This window comes from Dipodomys spectabilis, unplaced genomic scaffold (genome assembly GCF_019054845.1).
Source record: "Dipodomys spectabilis isolate Male_0828 unplaced genomic scaffold, ASM1905484v1 ptg000573l, whole genome shotgun sequence".
Classification (NCBI taxonomy): Eukaryota; Metazoa; Chordata; class Mammalia; order Rodentia; family Heteromyidae; genus Dipodomys; species Dipodomys spectabilis.
The window spans coordinates 1,603,000-1,624,120 of record NW_024871250.1 but is presented as its reverse complement, the minus strand read 5'-3'; the positions used below and the strand labels follow the sequence as shown (position 1 = coordinate 1,624,120).

At 56.2% G+C, this 21,121-nt stretch overlaps 1 protein-coding gene across 1 annotated transcript in view; it reads left to right on the top strand.

Annotated features, from left to right (window-relative positions):
• Positions 1 to 21,121, top strand: part of Cacna1a (calcium voltage-gated channel subunit alpha1 A) — a gene marked incomplete at its 5' end in the record, with an annotated part of 64,459 nt that overhangs the window by 32,095 nt on the left and 11,243 nt on the right. Inside the window, 9 exon segments of the mRNA XM_042670642.1 lie at positions 1,764 to 1,928; positions 3,571 to 3,681; positions 7,835 to 7,918; positions 13,402 to 13,518; positions 14,175 to 14,240; positions 14,378 to 14,493; positions 16,176 to 16,326; positions 16,978 to 17,105; positions 20,070 to 20,166. Coding sequence (XP_042526576.1) covers positions 1,764 to 1,928; positions 3,571 to 3,681; positions 7,835 to 7,918; positions 13,402 to 13,518; positions 14,175 to 14,240; positions 14,378 to 14,493; positions 16,176 to 16,326; positions 16,978 to 17,105; positions 20,070 to 20,166 — 1,035 coding nt within the window.

Below are 21,121 nucleotides of genomic sequence, written 5' to 3'. Positions count from 1 at the left end.
AGTCACAGCTCCACTGTCAGGTTTGGGTAGTTAAGAGATGATCAATTTCATGGACTTTCCTCCCAGGCTAGCTTAGAACTGTGATCCTCAGATCTCAGCCTTCTGGGTAGCTAGGATTATAGGCACTGGCACCAGCTGATTTTTTTTTTCTTTTTTCTTTCTTTTTACAAGTCCTGGGCTTGAACTTTGGGCCTAGGCACTGTCCCTGAGTTCCTTTTGGCTTAGAGTGCTCTACCACTGAGCCAAAGCACTATGTCTGGCTTTTTTTTTTTTTTTTTTGGTCGGTTGTGGGGCTTGAACTCTGGGCCTGGGCGCTGTCCCTCAGCTCTTCAGCTCAAGGCGAGCGCTCTACCACTTGAGCTACAGCGCCACTTTCGGTTTTCTGGTGGTTTATTGGAGATAGGAGTCTCACGCTCTCTCCTGCCCGGGCTGGCTTTGAACCTCAATCCTCAGATCTCAGCCTCCTGAGTAGCTAGGATTACAGGCGTGAGCCACCAGCGCCCGGCTTGTCTGGCTTTTTTTTATTGGAGATGAGAGTCTCACAGACTTTCCTGCCAGGACTGGCTTCAAATTGTGATCCTCAGATCTCAGCCTCCTATGGTTTTTGTTTTTTTAATACAAGATGTCTCTCTTTGTTGACTCTCATCAACTGGATGTCTTCAACCCTGTCTTCTAGTTTGCTTTTCTGGTGTCTATTAAATTGTAGACACCTTCCGGGCGCCAGTGGCTCACACCTGTCATCCTAGCTACCCAGGAGGCTAAGATCTGAAGATCACTGTTCAAAGCCAGCTCGGGCAGGAAAGTCCATGAGACTCTTATCTCCAATGAACCACTAGAAAACTGGGAGTGGCTCTGTGGCTCAAGTGGTAGAGTACTGGCCTTGAGCTGAAGAGCTGAGGGACAGCGCCCAGGCCCGGAGTTCAAGTCCCACGACCGACCAAAAAAAAAAAAAAGATATGTGAGCCAGGTACTGGTACCTGTCATCCTAGCTACTCAAGAGGTTGAGATCTAAGGAGCACGGTTCAAAGGCAGCCTGGGCACAAAATGTCTGTGTAACACTCATCTCCAATTATCCATGAAATGCTGGATGAGATGTATGTGGCTCAAATGGTAGAGCACCAGCCGTGAGCACAAGTCCCTGAGTTCAAACCTTGCTACCTGCCCAAAGAACAGGGGAAAAAAACGCAAGAGAGGGGAAATAAGACATGCACTAAGAAACAAGCCGAGGCTCCAGGACTTTGGTTTAAATTCCAGTGTAGCAGCCTTGGGGGCTGTGCCATCTCAGGCCAGTAGCTTAACTTCCCTGGGCAACCCAGTTCCTCTCCTTGAGGTGGGATCGTAGGTAAACACAGGCACAAAGTGACTCCTGAAACAGTCATAGCAACTTTCTGTGTCTTGTGGGGAGGGGGACCCTGGGTCTTGAACCCGGGGCCTGGCGCTGTCCATGAGCTTTTCTGCTCAAGGCTAGCACTCTACCACTTTGAGCCACAGCCTTGCTTTTTGTGCTTCAGTGACTATAAAGTGTCTCATGGGACTTTCCCACCCAGGCTGGCCTTGAACCACGATCCTCCCATTTCAGTCACCTGAGTAGCTGGGATTACAGGCGTGAGCCACGAGGGCCTGACTAAGAAAGGAGCGTGGCTGAGGAGTTGGTTGGGAGCCGGGAGGGCAGATGTCTGAACCAGCTGAGCCCTGCGGCGTGTGGTCAGCCTCCTCCCGCTGGCCTCCTCCCCCTCCGCCTCACACTGGCCTCTCCCCCACAGAGAGCCTGCATCGACTTTGCGATCAGCGCCAAGCCACTCACCCGGCACATGCCGCAGAACAAACAGAGTTTCCAGTACCGGATGTGGCAGTTCGTGGTGTCCCCGCCCTTCGAGTACACGGTCATGGCCTTGATCGCCCTCAACACCATCGTGCTGATGATGAAGGTGAGCGGCGTCACACGCCGACGGACCCCGCGTCACCTCTGAGCCTCCGTGCCCTCCCTTCCCTCTGCCTGCCACTCTGCTCCCACCATTCTGTCTGGCCAGCTCCTTCCTGATGGCCTGGCTCGCAGGGTACTTCCTCCAGAAAGCCTTCCCCACCTCCCCTAGCTGCATCTTTGCAGGCCCCTCCTGGTTATCTCCCAGGATGGAACGTTGCTGTTGGGCGCATACTAGAGGGCCTCACCAGCCTCTGAGCGCCAGGCAGCCGGAGACCCAGGAGTTCGGGAAGGGCCTGAGCCTCGGGCAGGGGGGATGAAGCCTTCATGAAGGCGGAATGGAGGAAGTGAGGGAGGACAGCAGGGAGGAGTTTTGGAGCTTCCTGGGGTGAAACGTCTGAACTTTTGAGCTGTGAAGTGTGGAGTCCTGGATTCGAGTCCAGCTTTACCGTTGTAGCTTTTCCATTTGAGGCTGGGGCTCTACCACTTGAGCCACAGCCCCACTTCTGGCTTCTCTGGACATCCATATTCAGAGATCCCCGACTGTCTCTGAAATGTCTTTTATTACAGTTAGTCGTCCTTTGAGCCAAGACCTCCCCAGCTGCGCATGGCATTGCGTTTGTGTTGCTTAAATCTCTGTCTTTCCAACACCCATGTTTGTTCATGCTGCAGATAAACCAGGTGGAGCCTGACACCAGTGGCTCACACTTGCAATCCCAGCTACTCAGGAGACTGAGATCTGAGGATCACAGTTCAAAGCCAGTCCGGGCAGGAAAGTTCAATAAACCACCAGAAAAGTGGAACTGGCTTGGTGGCTCAAAGTGGTAGAGTGCTAGCCTTGAGCTGAAGAGCTGAGGCACAGCGCCCAAGCCATGAGTTCAAGCCCCGTGACAGACAAAAAAAAAGGAAGAAAGGGAAAAAAAGAAAGAGAAAGCAAGAAAGAAAAGGAAGGAAGGAAGGAGGGAGGGAGGGAGGGAGGAAAGAAGGAAGGAAGGAAGGAAGGAAGGAAGGAAGGAAGGAAGGAAGGAAGGAAGGAAGGAAGGAAGGAAGGAAGGAGAAAACCCAGGGTAGGAGCCAGGGGAACTAGACATGCTGTTCCACGTCTGGGGATGAGAGGCCCAAGGACTTCATTCCTTCCTCCTTCCAGCTGCCATATGTTTCCTCTAGTCTGTGTTTGACCCTATTTTTCCATTATATAATGAAACACCTGAAGCAAGGTAAGTGTATAAAGTGACTGAAGAGACAGGGCCACAGGGCCCAGCAAAGGCTCTGGCAGAAGGAGGAGGCCACGCCCCTCAGACCTAACTTCCTCCCGCTAGGCCCCGCCTCTTAAAGGCCCCACCTCTAGCCCACTCCTGTAATCCTAGCTATTCAGGAGGCTGAGATCTGAGGCTGGGCACAGTGGTGCACTCCTGTAATCCCAGCACCCAGGAAGACTGTGGGTTGGAGGCCTTTGTAAAGACCCAGGGTTTGCAGACATTTGCCTCTACCGAGGAGATTGTACTATCCTTGCTTGGGGCCTGGACCAGCGGCTCTGTCCTGGGTCCCCAATTCCCCATCTCAGGGAAGATGGCCACAGAGCTTCCTCCCCGGCCCTCCCTCCCCCGACCCTTGGAACACTGATGTCTCCCTCCTCCTTCCTTCTCTAGTTCGACGGAGCCTCCGCGGCTTACGATAACGCTCTGAAGGTGTTCAACATCGTCTTCACCTCCCTCTTCTCTCTCGAGTGTGTGCTGAAAGTCACGGCCTTTGGGATTTTGGTAAGCACAGCTGTGGGGCTGAAGGTGCCGGCTGGGGGTAAACCCACAGGGGCTCTGAGGGCTGCTGCCCCCCCATCCACACCCTCCCAAGTGTGGGTGGGGGAATCTAGACATAATTACTATCTGCCTTAGAGACATTCAGAGCATGGTATCCAGACTGTGTCTGCCAAGTGTGGTGACACACACCTGTAATCCCAGCATCTCAGAAGGCTGAGGCAGGAAGGATGGTGAATTCCAGGCCAGCATGGGCTGCATGGCAAGATTTTGTCTCAAAAAAAAAACAACAAAAAAAAAAAAACTAGGCACTAGTGGTTCACGCCTGTCATCCTAGCTACCCAGGAGACTGAGATCTGAGGATCACAGTTCAAAGCCAGCCCGGGCAGGAGCGCCCATGCCAAGTTCAAGCCCCATGATAAAGACAAGACATGGGATAAATTAATGATAACTACCATGATAACTTCAGGAAATCAGTATCTGAGCTTATTGTACGGCTTCATTTCTGATATTGTGTCTTCTCTTCTGCTTCATTTCTTTCTCTTTCAAATGTGTCTCCCTGGGCTACTAACTTGATCTTTTTCTCCACGAATGCATGTAGTCAGAACCTAAGTTCTTTGTTTCTTATCTGTACGTGGGAAGGAAAGAGGGGTCCCGGAAATTTGATGAGAAACTTTTTTGTCCTTTCTTTGTTGTATGTGTATCATTCCTGGATTTTGAACTCAGGGCCTGGGCTCTGCTCCTAGCTTTTCAGATTAAGGCTAGCGTTCTACCACCTGAGCCACAGCTTCACTTCCATCTTTTTGGGTAGTTTAGTGGAGATAAGAGTCTCATAGAAGCCAGGCACAAGAGGTTCCCACCTGTCATCCTAGCTACCCAGGAGGCTGAGATCTGAGGATCGTGGTCCAAAGCCAGCCCAGGCAGGAAAATCCATGAGACTCTTATCTTCAGTGAGCCACCAGAAAACCAGAAGTGGTGCTGTGGCTCAAGTGGTAGGGCACTCGCCTTGAGCAGAAGAGCTGAGGGACAGCGCCCAGGCCCAGAGTTCAAGCCCCATGACCACCAAAAGAAAAAGTCTCATGGACTTTCCTGCCCTGGCTGGCTGGCTGTGTGTAATGATCCTCACATTTCAACCTCCTAAGTAGCTAGGATTAAAAAGGCATGACTTTTATAGGTATTTGTGAAAGATCATGTGAATAATACTGTGTCGGTTTGCTGTCTGTTGCTACAGTTTGCATAAATATCTCCCAGATTATCCATATGCCAAAGGCTCAGCCCATCAGCCAGTGGTACAATCAGGAGGCAAAAGCACGTTTAAGAGGCAGGGCTGGACTGAGAAGGTGGCTCAGTGGTAGAGTGCTTGCCTAGCATGCTTGAAGCCCTGGGTTCCATTCCTCAGTACCACATACATAGAAAAAGCCGGAAGTGGTGCTGTGACTCAACTGGTAGAGTGCTAGCCTTGAACACAGAGAGGCTCAGGGACAGTGCCCAGACCCTGAGTTCGAACTCCAGGACTGGCAGGGCTTTCTGAGAGGAAGTGAGGCCACTGAGGGGCTTGGCCTTGGAGGGGAACATAGGGACCCCAGCTCCTTCCTCTCTCCCTGGTTTTTCTGGTCTCCATGAGAACATGTTGTTCCATTGTTGGCTAGGGCTCAGGGCACCAGGGCCAAGGAAACCATGACCCCTGGAGAACCTGTCTTCTTGCCAAGTGAGTGGGCTCAAGTGCTTTGCCACCATGATGAAAAATGGTCTTCAAGATGCAAAGAAAAGTTCCATGAGTAGAAGGTGAAAAATAAAGATGAGCCAGGAGCAGGTGGCTCACGCCTGCAATTGCAGCTACTCAGGAGGCTGAGATCTGAGGATCGAGGTTCAAAGCCAGCCCGGCAGGAAAGTCCATGAAACAGTTATCTCCAGTTCACCACCAAAAAAGCCAGAAGTGGAGCTGTGGCTCAAGTGGTAGAACACCAACCTTAAGCAAAAGAAGTTCAGGGACAATGCCTAGGCCTTGAGTTCAAGTCCCAGAATTGGACACACACACACAAAGAGCCAGGTGCTAGTAGCTCACACCTGTCATCTTAGCTACTCAGGAGGCTGAGATCTGAGGATCGAGGTTCGAAGCCAGCCCAGGCAGAAAAGTCTGTGTGACTCTTATCTCTAATAAACTACTCAAAAGGAGCAGGAAATGGAGCTATGGCTCAAGAGGTAGAGCACTAGCCTTGAGCAAAAGAAGCTCAGGGACAGTACCCAGGCCCTGAATTCAAACCAAAGGACCCATATGGAAAAACGGAAAAAGTGTGCAAAGAAGTTAGGTCTTTGATGTGTGGCCTCAAATGGGTGTCACAGATTTGTCTGGCTAGCTTTGAGCCATAACTCCCAGATCTTAGCCTCTTGAGCAGTTATGATTATGGGCATGAGCCACCAGCACCTGGCAAAATATTATTTTGTGCTGGTCCTGGGGCTCAAACACACTGCCTGGCTTGTATCCCTGGGTGTTTTTTTTCTCAAGGCTGGCTTTCTACCACTTGAGGCAGAGCTCCTCTTCTTGTCTGGTGGTTAACAAGATGAGAGTCTCACGGACTTTCCTGCCCAGGCTGGCTTCACACTGCCGTCGTCAGATCTCAGCCTCCTGAGTAGCTAGGATGGCCGGCGTGAGCCACCGGCGCCCTGCCTTTACCAATCCCTTCGCTCATCCTGCCCTGGGGGTTTAGAGGCTCTGGGCCCTGCAGTACTTTCCATGGGAGCCAGTCGCCCACTGGGTGAATTCTTCTGCCCAGAACCGAGGCTCTGTCAGTCCTCACCCCTGCTAGTCCTGCAGGAATCTGCCCTGAATCTCCCTTGCTGTTTTAGATAAGCCCCCAGATCCTTATGTCCCGTTAGGCAATAGACAGGAGAGCCTTTTAGTTCTGGAGCTTGAGGTCCATGGTGAACATCTTAGAGGGTTGTGTCCATTTTGAATTTCTCAGAAGCAGAGCCCACAGCTGGGGACATGGAGCGGGGGACAGCGCCAGCACACCCCCCCCCCCACACACACACACCTCCGCTTCCCCTCCTCCCAAGCCCATGAGCTCAAGGTGCAACTCCAGTGCTGACCTCCAGGTGGCAGCAGAGAGCATACCCGTCTGGGAGGAGGAAGCTGGGGGGCTGATACCCTCCCTCATCCCTGTCAATCAAGGGCTACTTCTCAGGGGTCCTGAGATCAAATGATAAAAGGCCTCTAATTGAGATGGGAAATCTTAGGGAGCTAAGACAGAGACCAGGCCCCCAAGTCCTGACCTGCTTCCACGAGGGTGCTACCAAGCAGGACCTTTAGATCCAGGCAGAGTGCTACATCTTCATGGCGTAGGGAGGGCAGGGGAGGGTTAGGAAAGCCTGGGGGTCCCAGGGCCCTGGGGGCTGTGGTTGGTTGCTATTTTCCCAACAATCCAGCTGTATCTGTGCGTCCCTCCTCGCAAGCCAGGGCCCAGCCCAGGGTTGGGTTGCGGGGAAGGGGAGGATGTATCAGTCAGCTTAGAGCACTGCTGAGCTGCTGTGACAAACATCTCAGTAGCTTTTATCAACAAATATGTTTATCGAGCTCAGAAGAGGAGCTCTCTGTCTCCTGATCACTCAGAGATTCGGGGTTCATGGAGTAACTGTTGTCTGGAATGTTCTGGATCCTATAGAATTCAGAGGACTCTGGAGAGTGGAGAGTGTTTTGCTGGCCAGGGACTGCCCACACTGCCCATACTCTGCAGTCTGTTACTGTCAGGAAACTGGCACAGAGAGGTTAAGCCAGTTGCCCCTAGCCACACAGCTCAGCTGCTACTTGAACTGGGATCTGAGTCTAGATTCTGTGGGTTAGTGACATGTCCTATAAACACAGTACAGTCCCGAGTTCAAAGCCTGACTCAATATCTCTGTTACTGGCCTCAAGACAGGTAAGTAGCTTTGATGTCTCTGCGGGCCCAGTGATGCCTGGGTGCTTTGGGAATGTTGGGAAGACAGAGCGCCCCCCCTTTCCCCACAGAGGGGAGACGGGGCCCTGGAGCCCAGCGAGACATGGAAGGCGTTTGGGGGGTTCCCCGGGAGGGGGCCCCACCGCGCGCGCAGCCTAAGCGGGCACCGGCGGGGCGCCGAGGCCGCCTTTGCCATCCGTCCTGTGCGTCCCCCCCTCTTCTAGAATTACTTCCGCGATGCCTGGAACATCTTCGACTTCGTGACTGTTCTGGGCAGCATCACGGACATCCTGGTCACCGAGTTTGGGGTGAGTCTCCAGCTGACTGTTTTTCTCTGGGGCAACTTGGGGCCTGGAGAGATGGGGGCGTGGGGAGGAGGTGCAGACCCGGGGGTCGCCCCGCCGCCGCTGGCTCAGGCAGCCCTTGGCTGGGGACCGTAGACGGGAGAACCCAGGGACGAGGAGGGAGGCGGGGGCGCCCCAAAACCCAGATGTGGGGCTGCCCTGCCCCCCGACGTGGCCTCAGGAGTGAATGACAGGGCTCAGGAATAAGCAGTGCAGGTCGCACACACACGGGGGTCATGAAAACCGATGGGCTTGTGCCTCGCGAGTGAGCACACGTGCATCCCAGGAGTCGGCAGCATGAGTTCCTGCAGCCTTGATGCAGTCTGGGGTGGGGGTCGCAGGGCCTCGGGACGTGGCCCCCAGGGGCTGGTCTTGGGAAGACACTCAGGGTGTCAGGGGACCCCTGGGACCCGCGGCTGGCGCGCGGGGAGGTGGGAGGGTGCGTTCTCAGGTTGTAGACAACCCTGAGTCCCGTGGTCTTGCTCACTTGGCTACTGCCAGTGAGTCTTGACTTGGGGACCCAGGGGAGACGGTGAGGAGGGAAGGAGACCCCCCCAGGAGGAGAAGCTGCTCCGTGGTGGAGCACCTGCATGGCTGTACAAGGCCTGGCACCAAAAAAAAAGGAAAAGTAACAATAACAATAATGATCATAATAATTGTACATGGGAAAAGGGCAGGCAGCTGCAGCCTGGCCGTGCTGAGCCACACCAGCTCACAGGGCCAAGCCGAGGCCAGTCCCAACCTGGCCTCTCCCCAGAAGCCAGGGATACATTTCCCCACACTAATTTGTAGCAGGCAGGAGCAGCTAGGTCCCAGCCTGGCCTCTCCCCAGAAGCCAGGGACACATTTCCCCATACTTCTTTGTAGCATGCAGGAGCAGCTAGGTGTTCAAAGTGCATGCCTGTAATCCCAGCTACTCAGGAAAGAGCTGAGGATCCAAGTTTGAAGCCAGCCTGGGCAGAGACGTCTGTGAGACTCTTAAATCTCCTAAAGGAACCACCAAAGAACAGAAAGTGGCGCTGTGACTCAAGTAGTAGAGCACCAGCCTTGAGCAAAAAAAGCTCAGGGACAGCGTCCAGGCCCTCAGTTCAAGCCCCAGGACCTACGCATGTATACACGCACACAGGGGAGAAAAAAATAGCAATCAGCTGGTGGCTCACCCTGTCATCCTAGCTACTCAGGAGGCTGAGATCTGAGGATCACCGTTCAAAGCCAGCCCTGGGCAGGAAAGTCCATGAGACTCTTATCTCTAATGAGCCACCAGAAAACCAGAAGTAGCGCTGTGGCTCAACATGGTAGAGCACTGGCCTTGAGCAAAACATTGCTCAGGGGCAGCGCCCAGGCCATGGGTTCAAGCCCTGCAACAGACAACAAACATAAAATTCAATAGTGATCAATGTGACATGCTTTGAGAATAGTTATTATTATTATTATTGCTATTGTTCTTTTGCCACAAATATTCATGGTGCCACCGGGCCTGGCCCTCAGGAGGGGGGTGGGGGGGCAGGGGTGCCCCGGTGGGGAGGATAGGCTGTATGGGGTCCCCCATAGTCTCTGTCTGCCTCCCAGGTAAGAGGCCAGGAAGGTGGGGGGGGGTGACGGGGGGCTGCGCGGTCGATAATGACTGTGTTTCTGTCTTGTCTTCCTTCCATGCCTGCTCTTTAAACTGTTGTTGGCACAACTCCGTCTGAAAAAAAAAAAACCAAAAAAAAAACCTCATGCAATCAAAATGCACTATGAACCTCATTCGCTCATCCGTGCCGTGGTCTGTGTTCATATACCAATGACTCAACCCCAACCCGCCACCCCCGCCCGCACCCCACTCCCACCCCATCCCCCGAAACCCATTGGGTTTTTTTTGTTGTTGTTGGTTTTTGGCACTGGTTTCCAAATCAACGTTAAAACAAACAAACAAAACGAAACAAAACAAAAAAACAAAAAACAAAAACGCTGATTGGCCTCCCCAAATCTCCCGCCCGCCCCTCCATCTTCAACATCCGCATCTAGAATCCGGTTGGTGTTTTCTTCTTTCTGAAGTGTCAATGCCTTACATTAAGTGTGGACGCATCGCATGGGCCACCCCAGCTTCCTAAGGGGGGAGCCACAGCCCGCCTGCCCCCCCCCCGTCTGTCCGTCTCCCCCACTCCTCCTCCCTCCTCTGCCCTAAGTGAGCTAGTACTACCAATGTCACACACACACACTCCCCTGCACCCCACGCCAGCCCGACGCCCACACCCACGGCCACCCCTCACCTCCCCCATTCTTGGCCCCTTTCCTTCACAACCCCTCTTGGGGACCCCTCCCATATGCTCCCCACCTCACTGCCCCGCTGGTGTCTGCACACCAGGTCTCTTCCCTGCTGGCAGGACACAGGTCCTCCACCAGACATCCCTATGGGGGACTCGGCGAGCAGCAGGGGGAAGTTAGGGGGACTCAGAAGCCCCACCTAAGGAGTGGCAGCGGCAGCCACCACACCCATAACCCCTGGATCCACTTGAAGGGGTAGCGCTGTCGGCTGGAGGCTGTGACCTGAGCAGAGAGGCCCACTGGCCATGTGCAAAGCCTGTGGTGGGGCAGCGTGCCAGAGTGGAGGGCTGGAAACGCAGGGGGTGTGGCTGCAGCCACAGGAAGAGCAGGAGAGGCTGACGTAGACCAAGCGGAGAGTGCAGATGGCTGGGCCAAGAGGACTGGTCACCCGGCCCCTCCTCCAGGCCTGGGTCCTGCCCAGAGCCCAGAGCATCACCGGTCCTTGATGGGAAAACAGAAGCTAGGGAGAGGAGACCCTTGGAAGTGCTGCTGGAGATGGGTCACAAGACCCGAGCCTCCCCCCACACACCCCTGCCCTCCTCCCCCTCCTGTGTCTCTCCCCTCCCCTCCCCCCAAGGGCTTAGATGGGCAGCTTGCATGCTTCCCCCTGCCAGTTCCCTTGCTGCTTTTGCATGGGGGGGCTCTGCCCGGGGACCCCCAGGCTGCTTCCGGGGCCTCTGGGCCTCTGCATGCTTTTACCCGAGTCACATGTTATGATCCACCCGTGGAAGGGATGGCTTGCTCCCCGGGAGTGGAGGGAGCGGGGCAGGGGATGGGGGGCCCAGGCAGAATGGGGGGTCAGCAGCTGGGCACAGAGGATGATTGACTTTGCCAAGTGGGCTTTTAGGGGCCTGTGGGGGTGGTCCCTCACAGTGGATGGACCCCAGGTGGTCAGGGCAGGGCTCCCTGGCCCCCTTCCCCCATCCCACAAAAATTGCTCCCCAAATTGAAAGCCAGGAAGGCTGGCCAGGTCGCTCATGCCTGTCATCTGAGCTCTCCAGGAGGCTGAGGGCCGTGAGCTTTGTATCTCCCATGAACCACCGAGAAGCTAGAAGTGGAGCTGTGGTTCAAGTAGTAGAGCACCAGGTTTGAGTGGAAGAAGCCAAGGCCCTGAGTTTAAGCTCCAGGACCAGCACCAAAAAAATAAAGACAGAGACAGGGAAAGGAAAGGAAAGAAACAGGAAGTCTGAGGCCGTGGACACGGCTTTGGTCCCCTGGCTGAGGGTTGAGCTGAGCTGAGTTGAGTCTTGCCTTGAGGTCTTGCTCCCAGGGATCGCACAAACCCCTCCAACTAGAACCCAACATGGTGGGCAGACCCCATGCATCCCTGTCTCCAGCTACCAAGCACTGGCCAGGGAAGGGGCAGGGCTGTCAAAGCCAAAGGCCTCTGCCCGCCACTCACATCACTACACCAGGAGTGCGACGGCAGGCTTTGGAAAACTGGAGGGCAGAAAGTCAAGATTCATGGGTAAAATTTGATTTTTCAAATCACAAGGAAAGGAAAGGAAGGGAAGGGCAGAAGGAGGGAAGGAAGGAAAAGAAACCCAGGCATTTTCCTACCTAGCTATAATCCCAACCACTGAGAGACAGAGGTCTGCGGAGGACAGGTTCAAGGCCCCCCCAAGCTGAGGGAGCAAGATCCGCATCCCAAAAACCAACCAACCAATCAACAAAAACTTTTTTTAGGAGCTGGTGGTGTGATTCAAGTGATTGGACTGCCACACAGATGTCCCTGGGTTCAATCCCAAGATAGCACAAGGAGGAACCACGGCTCCGGTCCAGGCACTTGCGTCCATGTGTGACTTTGAGCCTCTCAAACCCCCCTGGGCGGGGGAGAGGAGGGAGGAGACCCATGGGCCTTGCCCCACTGTTTTCCCAACTGGCCACCTGCTCCACTTCTAGCTTGGGTGGGAGGAAGGAAATCGAGGCAGGGCCTAGATGAGGAGGAGGGGACAGGGAGGGTTGAAGAGGGACAAGAGCCACTCAGGGAGGTCCTGGGGGCAGGGACGGCCCCACCTCCCTCCCCACCCCCAGCACCCACCCCTGGGTGGGCCAGACAGACAGCCCCTCCCCAAGACCCCCAGACACCCCCCCCTTGGGAGCTCAGTCCTTCCTGCTTCCCGCAGGCCACTGCACCCAGCCCCAGAAGCTGAGAAGCCATCCCTGAGAGAGGGGGGAACAGGGCCCAAATGCATCTTCTCCGATCAGCGAGGACTGGCCCTGCAGCCGAACAGCCCCAGCTCCCTCCCGTCCTCCCCATCCCCGCTCGCCAAGGGGGTAAGAAAAGATGCTTTGACCCTTTTCGCCCCATTGGCTCCCAGCCCCCTGCTCCTCTTGGCCCCGTGGGGTGAGGTCAGGGCGGGCCGGAGCGGGTGGGCAGCTCGGCCAGGGCAGGGCAGGGTGCCCGCTGAGTCCCACATGACAGATGCATTTCTGGCCCGGGAGCGTAACATGCCCTCGGAGAAAGAAGCGCATGTGTCCACCTCGGCCTGCCCCGCGCGCGCGCGTGGGTGTGTGTGTGCGTGTGCGCGCGCGCGCGTGCGTGTGTGCTGCATCTGTGCATCGTTCACCTGTGATGGGTGTCCCCACCCCAGCCCCAGCCCGCCCCGCACCTTGAACCTGCTTGTGTCCTCTCGTCTCAGTGCATTTGGTTGTTGGGAGAAATAAAAGCCATCTCGACTTTATTTTGGTGATTTTATTTTGGTTGGTTTGGTTTTTGGTTTGGTTTGGTTTGAATTTCTGATTGGATGGTTCAGATCCTATTTTCTTTTCCTTGTTCTTTGATTATTTCTTTGTCCCCACCCCCCTTCCCTCCCTCCTTCCCTCTTATTTTTGTGAGTGGGGGCTGACTTTTTGAGTTGGTACCTCTCCTCCCCTCCCGTCCTCTCTTCCCCTGATTTTTCTTCCTTTTTTCTTTTTCCTGAGTTGCTTTTTGTTTCTTTTCCTCTGCACCATTGCATTAATAGTGCTTTCTCTCCTCTCCCTCCTTATTTTGGGGGCGGGGGGGGTCTGGCTTGCTCTGTCGTTGTTTTTATTTTTTCTTGTCGGTTGGCTTCGTGTAGGGGGCCTCTGTGAGTGGTGACAGCTCTCAGCCGCTCGGGGTGGGTGGAGAGTCACCCTGCTTTCCTCCATCTCCCCAGAATAACTTCATCAACCTGAGCTTCCTCCGCCTCTTCCGGGCCGCGCGGCTCATCAAGCTCCTGCGGCAGGGCTACACCATCCGCATCCTCCTCTGGACCTTCGTGCAGTCCTTCAAGGTAAGGGAGCTGCGGCGTGGGGGGCGGTGGCGTCACCGGGCCCAGGCCCGGGGACCCCCGGCTCCGGCCCAGGCCCGGGGACCCCCGGCTCCGGCCCAGGCCCGGGGACCCCCGGCTCCGGCCCAGGCCCGGGGACCCCCCGGCTCCGGCCCAGGCCCGGGGACCCCCGGCTCCGGCCCAGGCCCGGGGACCCCCCGGCTCCGGCCCACGCCCGGGGACCCCCCGGCTCCGGCCCAGGCCCGGGGACCCCCGGCTCCGGCCCAGGCCCGGGGACCCCCGGCTCCGGCCCAGGCCCGGGGACCCCCCGGCTCCGGCCCAGGCCCGGGGACCCCCCGGCTCCGGCCCAGGCCCGGGGACCCCCCGGCTCCGGCCCAGGCCCGGGGACCCCCGGCTCCGGCCCAGGCCCGGGGACCCCCGGCTCCGGCCCAGGCCCGGGGACCCCCCGGCTCCGGCCCAGGCCCGGGGACCCCCGGCTCCGGCCCAGGCCCGGGGACCCCCCGGCTCCGGCCCAGGCCCGGGGACCCCCCGGCTCCGGCCCAGGCCCGGGGACCCCCGGCTCCGGCCCACGCCCGGGGACCCCCCGGCTCCGGCCCACGCCCGGGGACCCCCCGGCTCCGGGGGCTCCGCGCCGCCTCACCGGCTCCTCTCCCCGCCAGGCCCTGCCCTATGTCTGTCTGCTGATCGCCATGCTTTTCTTCATCTACGCCATCATCGGGATGCAGGTGGGTCCTGAGCCCCCCAGGTACCCAGAGCTGCCCGGGGGCCGGAGGCAGCCACAGTTGTTCATCGGGGTCCCCTGGAGCCCCCAGGGTCGTGGCTGGCTGCCCCCCCGCCCCATTACCACCCTCCGATTCCCCAGGTGTTTGGCAACATCGGCATCGACATGGAGGACGAGGACAGCGACGAGGACGACTTCCAGATCACCGAGCACAACAACTTCCGGACCTTCTTCCAGGCCCTTATGCTTCTCTTCCGGTGAGGAAGGGGCGGGGCTTGCGGTAGGGCGTGGCGTCGTCTGGGCGGGGCCTCGCTAGCCTCTTCCGGTCGGGAGAGCGCCTGCCCACATCCTTCCCTTCTGATTGGGCGAGGCTTGGAAGCGTCTCTTCCGGTCTGGGCGTGGCCTCGCCTTTCTCTTCCGGCGGGGAGGAGAGGAGCGGGCGCTGGCCTCGAAGTTGGAGCTGTGTGCTCTTCGTTCTCTCCCGGTTGTGGTCCTGGTCGTTCTTTTATGATTGGGGCTTGGCCTCATCGCTGTCTCCGGCGGGTCTGCACCACACCCCCTCCGGTTCCCAGGTGTCATCCCTCACTTCCGGTGGGGTTGGGACACAAGGCCGCAGGTGGCGTGGGCCCTCTGCAAGTCACGGGAGGAGGGCGTTCTCCTCGCCACCCCAGGCCTGGGAAGGCTGAACTCTAAGATGGAGAGGGAATGCAGAGAAAAGGACACGCGCCGGCCGGGGCCGCTCGCGTGACGGCGCCTCGAGAGGTTGAAGTCAGACCGGAAGTGGGAAGGCGGGCACAGGGCTGGAGGAGGACCGACCGGGACTCGCTGTGGGACGGGGACGCAACTTCTGTCTGGGCTGAGGAAAATGGTCCAGGGCGGAGGGGTGTGGTGGCTGCAGAGCAATACCAGCCGGGAGGATGAGATCTGAGGATCACAGATTGAAGCCAGCCAGAGCAGGAAAGTCTATTGGGGGGGGGGGGGGCGGTCGTGCTGAGGGCCCATGTGGCTTCCAGAGCAACCGATGAAGAAATGCCTCATAGGTAATAAGTTTCATATTAAATAAGTAATAAGGGGCTGGGAAGGTGGCTCTGTGGTAGAGCGCTTGCCTTGCATGCCTGAGGCCCTGGGTTCCATTCCTCAGCACCACATAAGCAAAAAGGAAAAAAAAAAGCCGGAAGTGGCGCTGTGGCTCAAGTGGCAGAGCGCTAGCCTTGAGCTGAAGAGCTGAGGGACAGCGCCCAGGCCCAGAGTTCAGGCCGTATGACCGGACCCAAAAAATAAATAAATAATCAGTACCTCCAGAGGATAAAGAATGAGTTAACTACTAGACAGGATTAAACCCAAGAACATGGCCTAGCCTCTGTTTATACATTCAGACTGGCCAGGGGAAATTTTATTCGAGATAAGAGTTTCACAGGCTGATTTTGAACCGAGACCCTCAGATCTCAGCCAAGTGTGAGCCACCAGCGCCTGAGATTATCTTAAAGGAGTTGGGGGGTGGGGGCGGCAGCAGGAATCAACCAAAGATGGGGGAACAAGGAAGTAGTGAGGCAGGCAGTTTTGATAACAGATCTAGGATGGCAGGGATCACAGAGAGAGATAACAGGGACTCCTGGCTTTTGACAGCATGTCCACAGAAGGTCAGACACTCAGACAAGTGGAAAGTCTCAAGGACTTTTCTGTCCACGTTGGCTTTGAACCAAGATCCTCAGATCTCAGCCTCCCTGAATAGCCAGGATGATGGGTATGAGCCACTGGCACCGGGCTATGTTGGCATGTTTAATGCTCCCTGGTCTTCACACAAGATGGATGAGAATTCCCCTGTCTGAGCTCCCAGGGAAAGTGTGATGATCAACCTGGGACTCGAACTCACACCTTCCCAACCTCAGAGCATGAGTGTCTGGGTCCCTGATGCCTCTCCCCCCACCCTGGTCTGCAGGAGCGCCACCGGCGAGGCCTGGCACAATATCATGCTGTCCTGTCTCAGTGGGAAACCATGCGACAGGAACTCCGGCATCCTCACGGCTGATTGCGGCAATGAATTTGCTTATTTTTATTTTGTTTCCTTCATCTTCCTCTGTTCCTTTCTGGTGAGTCTTTGGCCATGGAGGGGAAATGGGGGAGGAGAGAGACAAGTGGTTCTAACCCCAGAGCTCCAACTCCACAGGAGTGGACTTTTCTAGGATGTGACTGGTGGCAAAGACTTTCTCCTAGCCAGGCACCAGTGGCTCATGCCTGTCATCCTAGCCACTCAGGAGGCTGAGATCTGAGGATCTTGGTCTAAAGCCAGCCTAGGCAGGAAAGACCTTGAGACTGTGATCTCCAAAGAACCACCAGAAAACCAGAAGTGGCGCTGTGACTCAAGTGGTAGAGCTCTCGCCTTGAGCTGAAGAGCTGAGGGACAGCGCCCTGGCCCAGAGTTCAAGCCCCATGACCAATCAAAAACAAAAAGGTCACAAATGTTCCTGCCCAGGCTGGCTTTGAACTGCGATCCTCAGATCTCAGCCTCCTGAGTAGTTAGGATGACAGCCACCAGTGCCCAGCTTCCTTTATATTATTATTATTAGCTTTTGAGCAGTTGCTCAAAGGATTTGCCATTCCCCAAAGATGAATACAGCGCATCTTGATCAGCGTCACCCCTTTCATCATCCACCCCATCCCTCCCTCCCTTCCTCCCCCACCTCTCCCCTCTCTCTCCCCTCCCCCATTCCTCTTTCTCTGGGCCTCCCTGGGCCCCGCAGATGCTGAATCTCTTTGTGGCTGTCATCATGGACAATTTCGAGTACCTCACCCGTGACTCCTCCATCCTGGGGCCGCACCACCTGGACGAGTACGTGCGGGTGTGGGCCGAGTACGACCCCGCCGCCTGGTAAGGTGCCATCTCCCCTGCCCTGCCCACAGCCTGCCCACCTCCTGGACGGGCCATGCCGGCTAGTCCAGGAGTGAGACGGGAGGAATGGGGACTCCCTCATACACCTTAGGCTGAGCACTCGCGGGAGCCCTCCCTGCCCAAGCCCCCGGCCTCCCCCCACGAGAAAGGAGGGAGGCAAGGGTGGGGGTCCCGTCACAGAGCTGGGCCACAAGATAAGAGAAGAGCCAGGGCAAAGCTTAGAATAGATGCTGGGGGTGCTGGGAAGGTGGCTCAGTGGTAGAGCGCTTGCCTCGCATGCATGAAGCCCTGGGTTCCATTCCTCAGCACCACATAAGCAGAAAAAGCCGGAAGTGGCGCTGTGGCTCAAGTGGTAGAGCGCTCGCCTTGAGCTGAGATGCTGAGAGACAGCGTCCAGGCCCAGAATTCAAGACCCATGACTGACAAAAAAAAATGAAATAGATGCTAGGCACCGTGGCTCACGCCTTTAATCCCGGCTTCTTGGGAGGAAGAGACTGGGGGACTGAGGTTCAAGGCTAGCTAGTGTTTGAGTGCAGAAGGGTACACCTGTCAACCCCAGGGACCCCAAACAGCCCACGCGGTACTGGGCATAAAACAGCCCCACCTCACAAAGGACCAAGGAAGTGAACGCTGGTGGCTCACGCCTGTCATCCTAGCTGCTCAGGAGGCTGAGATCTGAGGATCATGGTTTGAAGCCAGCCCAGGCACGAAAGTCTGTGCCACTCTTATCTCCAGAAGTGGTGCTGTGACCCAAGTTGGTAGAGCACCCGCCTGGAGCAGAAAAAGCCAAGTGAGCACAAGAGATTCTCTTTTCTGGCTCCAGGACAAGCACAAAATAATAAGAATGGTAATAAATTGAAATAGGGAGTGGAGACATGTTTCAAACAGTGGAGCACCTGCCTAATATGTACAAAGCTCTGAGATTCAATCCCTAGTACTGCATCCCCACCCCCCAAAAAAGAAAAAAACAAAACAAAACAGGAGAGCCAGGCATGAAGGCACACGCCTGTAATTCCAGCATTCAAGAGGCTGAGGAGGAGGATCACAAGTTCTAAGCCAGCCTGGGGTATGTAGCAGATCTTCCCAAAGCTCAGTGTCGAGCACTGGTCTAGCATGTGTGAAGCCTGAAAACGTCCCCCCAAGAAAAACAACAGGCCTTCAAGGGCCCTGTGAGGTTCCAGCCATGAAAAGACATCCCCACCTACACATACACACACACACACACACTCTGCTGGGCACTGTGACTGACACCTGTAAAACTAACTACTCAGGAGGCTCAGGTCTGAGGATGATGGTTCAAAGCCAGCCCAGGAAGTCTGTGAGACTCAAATCTCCCATTAACCCGCAGAAAACCAGAAGTGGTGCTGTGGCTCAGAGTGGTAGAGCAATGGCCTTGAGGGAGAAGCTCAGGGACAGCGCCCAGACCCTGAGTTCAAGCCCTAGGACTGGCGCCAAAAGAGACACAGAGACCCCACACACACATGGACACCAGCACCCCGTTCCCCCAGGAGCCTGAGCCTGAGCCTGTCCACTGATGCGAGGTTCCAGTTCCACATTACGGGAGGGGTCCCACCCTTGCATTCCCACAAACCCAGGCAGGTCCAGCAGGAGCCGGGGCAGCTGGGGAGAGCCATGGCTGGGGTTCTTTTGCTTAGGGCTCCTTTTAACTCTTCACTCTTTTAATCCTAGGTCACAGCGGGGAGGTGCTGGCCCTTCAACCCCGGTTCCCCCTTATGTTCCCCCTCGCCCCCTGTAGCCCGGGTAGATGGTGAGGGAGGGGCCTGGAGAGAGAGCCCCCTCCCCAGTCCGGAACCCTCAGCACCACCCTTTCCCTGGTGTGGGGGGATCTCCGGGTGCTCGTGGGGCGGGATGCCTCTGGTCCCTGTCCTGAGTCTCTGTCACTCCATTCTTCACCTTAGGAGGCGACCCCTGCCTCTTCCTGGCTGCCTGGCTGTGCTCTGTGGGGAGCTGGTGTCATGGCAGGGCCCCCCAGAGTTCCTCTAACTGGGTCTCTTCTCCTTTCAGCGGGCGGATTCATTATAAGGATATGTACAGTTTATTACGAGTAATAGCGCCCCCTCTCGGCTTAGGCAAGAAATGCCCTCATAGAGTTGCTTGCAAGGTGATTTTTCCAGAGACCTGCTGCCTCTCCATGGAATGAGCGTGGCTTGGGGTTCAACGATATATATATTTCATATATATATATACATAGAAAACTGAAGAAGGACAAACAATGCCATCTTTCTCTTGCATTATAAACTAGCGAAGTCTCTTAGCTGAAAGAATGCAATCACATAGGCTCAGCCAAGCATGGAGCATTATTTCCCCGCCCCCCCCCCCCAGCCATTTCTGCTTGCTCTTAGCTAAAGCCCATCCAGGTCCCCCCAGATCAGATAGCTCCCCTGTGGGGGAAAGGTGGTAATTTTGCATTGCCTGCCACCCCCAAACACACACCATCACCTTCACTCTCCTCGCCCCCCCAAAAGCCCCCAGCCCTCCTCTCTCCCCATCCTGGCTCCCCGGTTCCCCTCAGAGACCAGCCTCAGCCAAACGGATGCCCCCAAACTGCCAAATCTGAATACACCGCTCTCTTCTCTTTCACACTCTTGAGCAGTACAATGATCATTTTTAATGACCTTTTCTTCCATTTTTTCCCCCTTCCTCCTCTTTTCTGTTTATTTGGAATATCTATTTTATCATTCCCTGCCTCTTTCTCTACTTTGGCCAATTGTGTGGTTTGGTTTTCTTTATTATTATTATTATTTTGATGTTGGGTTTTGTGGTTTATTTTTTGGTGTGTATGTGTTTTTCCTTTTTTTTTCCGTTTCTTCCCCACTTCCCCTTTTCTCCCCCATTCCCCCCCCCCCCCCCCCCCCGCCCTCCCCCCTGTCCCCGCCCCGCCCACCGGTTCTTGTGTTTCGGTTTCGTGTCTGGTGCTCCCAGGGGCCGCCTGTCTTACCCGGACATGTATCAGATGTTAAGACACATGTCTCCGCCCTTGGGTCTGGGGAAGAAATGTCCGGCCAGAATGGCTTACAAGGTAGTTTATCTTCACCACCCAGATCTCCAAGCACTGAGATGGTTTTTATTCTTTTTTTTTTTTTTTTTCCAGTGCTCAGAACAACCGTTCCAGCCTCTTTTCTTTTTTTCCAGCGTTTTCTTCCTCCTCCTCCTCCTCCTTCTTCATTGATTTCTTTTTTTCCTTGTTCTCCTCGAGTAACTGGCTCATGACCCCTCGACTCTGCACACTGTGTCCGTCCTCTCCTGATGAGTGTCTACGCGTTTTGAGACTCCATTATGGCCAACACGCGGGGGGAGGAGGAGGGGAGCCGCCCCCCACATCCCCACGAACCAAATTGGACCCCATACGCATCCAAAGGAGGCGCCACGGCGTCTCTGCGCCCTCACAGCTCCCAGGCCCCGCCACCCGCACACCTGAAGCTGCTCTCTGACTTAGGGACTTGGGGGGATCTGACACCTCCCCCTTACCTCCCCCCAGACACCCCAACATGCCTGTCCATTGTTTGAGAGTGGGCCGGGGGCCCAGGCCGCGGCCGCGGGGGCGGGGCTGCATGCTGCTGATGGAACGAGGGGTCTGCCCGACCTCCCTCGGGACCTCTGTCCGGGGGACCCCCCGGGTGCCCGTGGACAGACGCTCTGTCCCCCTCCATTCCTCCTGGAGAAGTTCAGAAATGGCCATTTTATTTAAGAGACCCCCAAATTAGCCTGTGGTCCCGTCTCCCCACCCCCACCCCTGGGGCTTCCCTGTCCTCCCGTCTGTCCGCGTCGGTCCCCCCTCCACCTCTCTGCACCTGTGTCCCCCGGCCCCCAGCTTCCTCGCCCCCTCCCCCGGCCTCCGCCCGGAAGGCTGTGCCCACGGCTCCGCTCCCCCTCTTTTCCACGGAGCACATCTGCTGGAAAACCCGAGGGAGAGCCGCCCTGAGCAACGCGGACACCCCCACTTCCGAGATGGGGACCCGCCCTGTCCCAAGAAA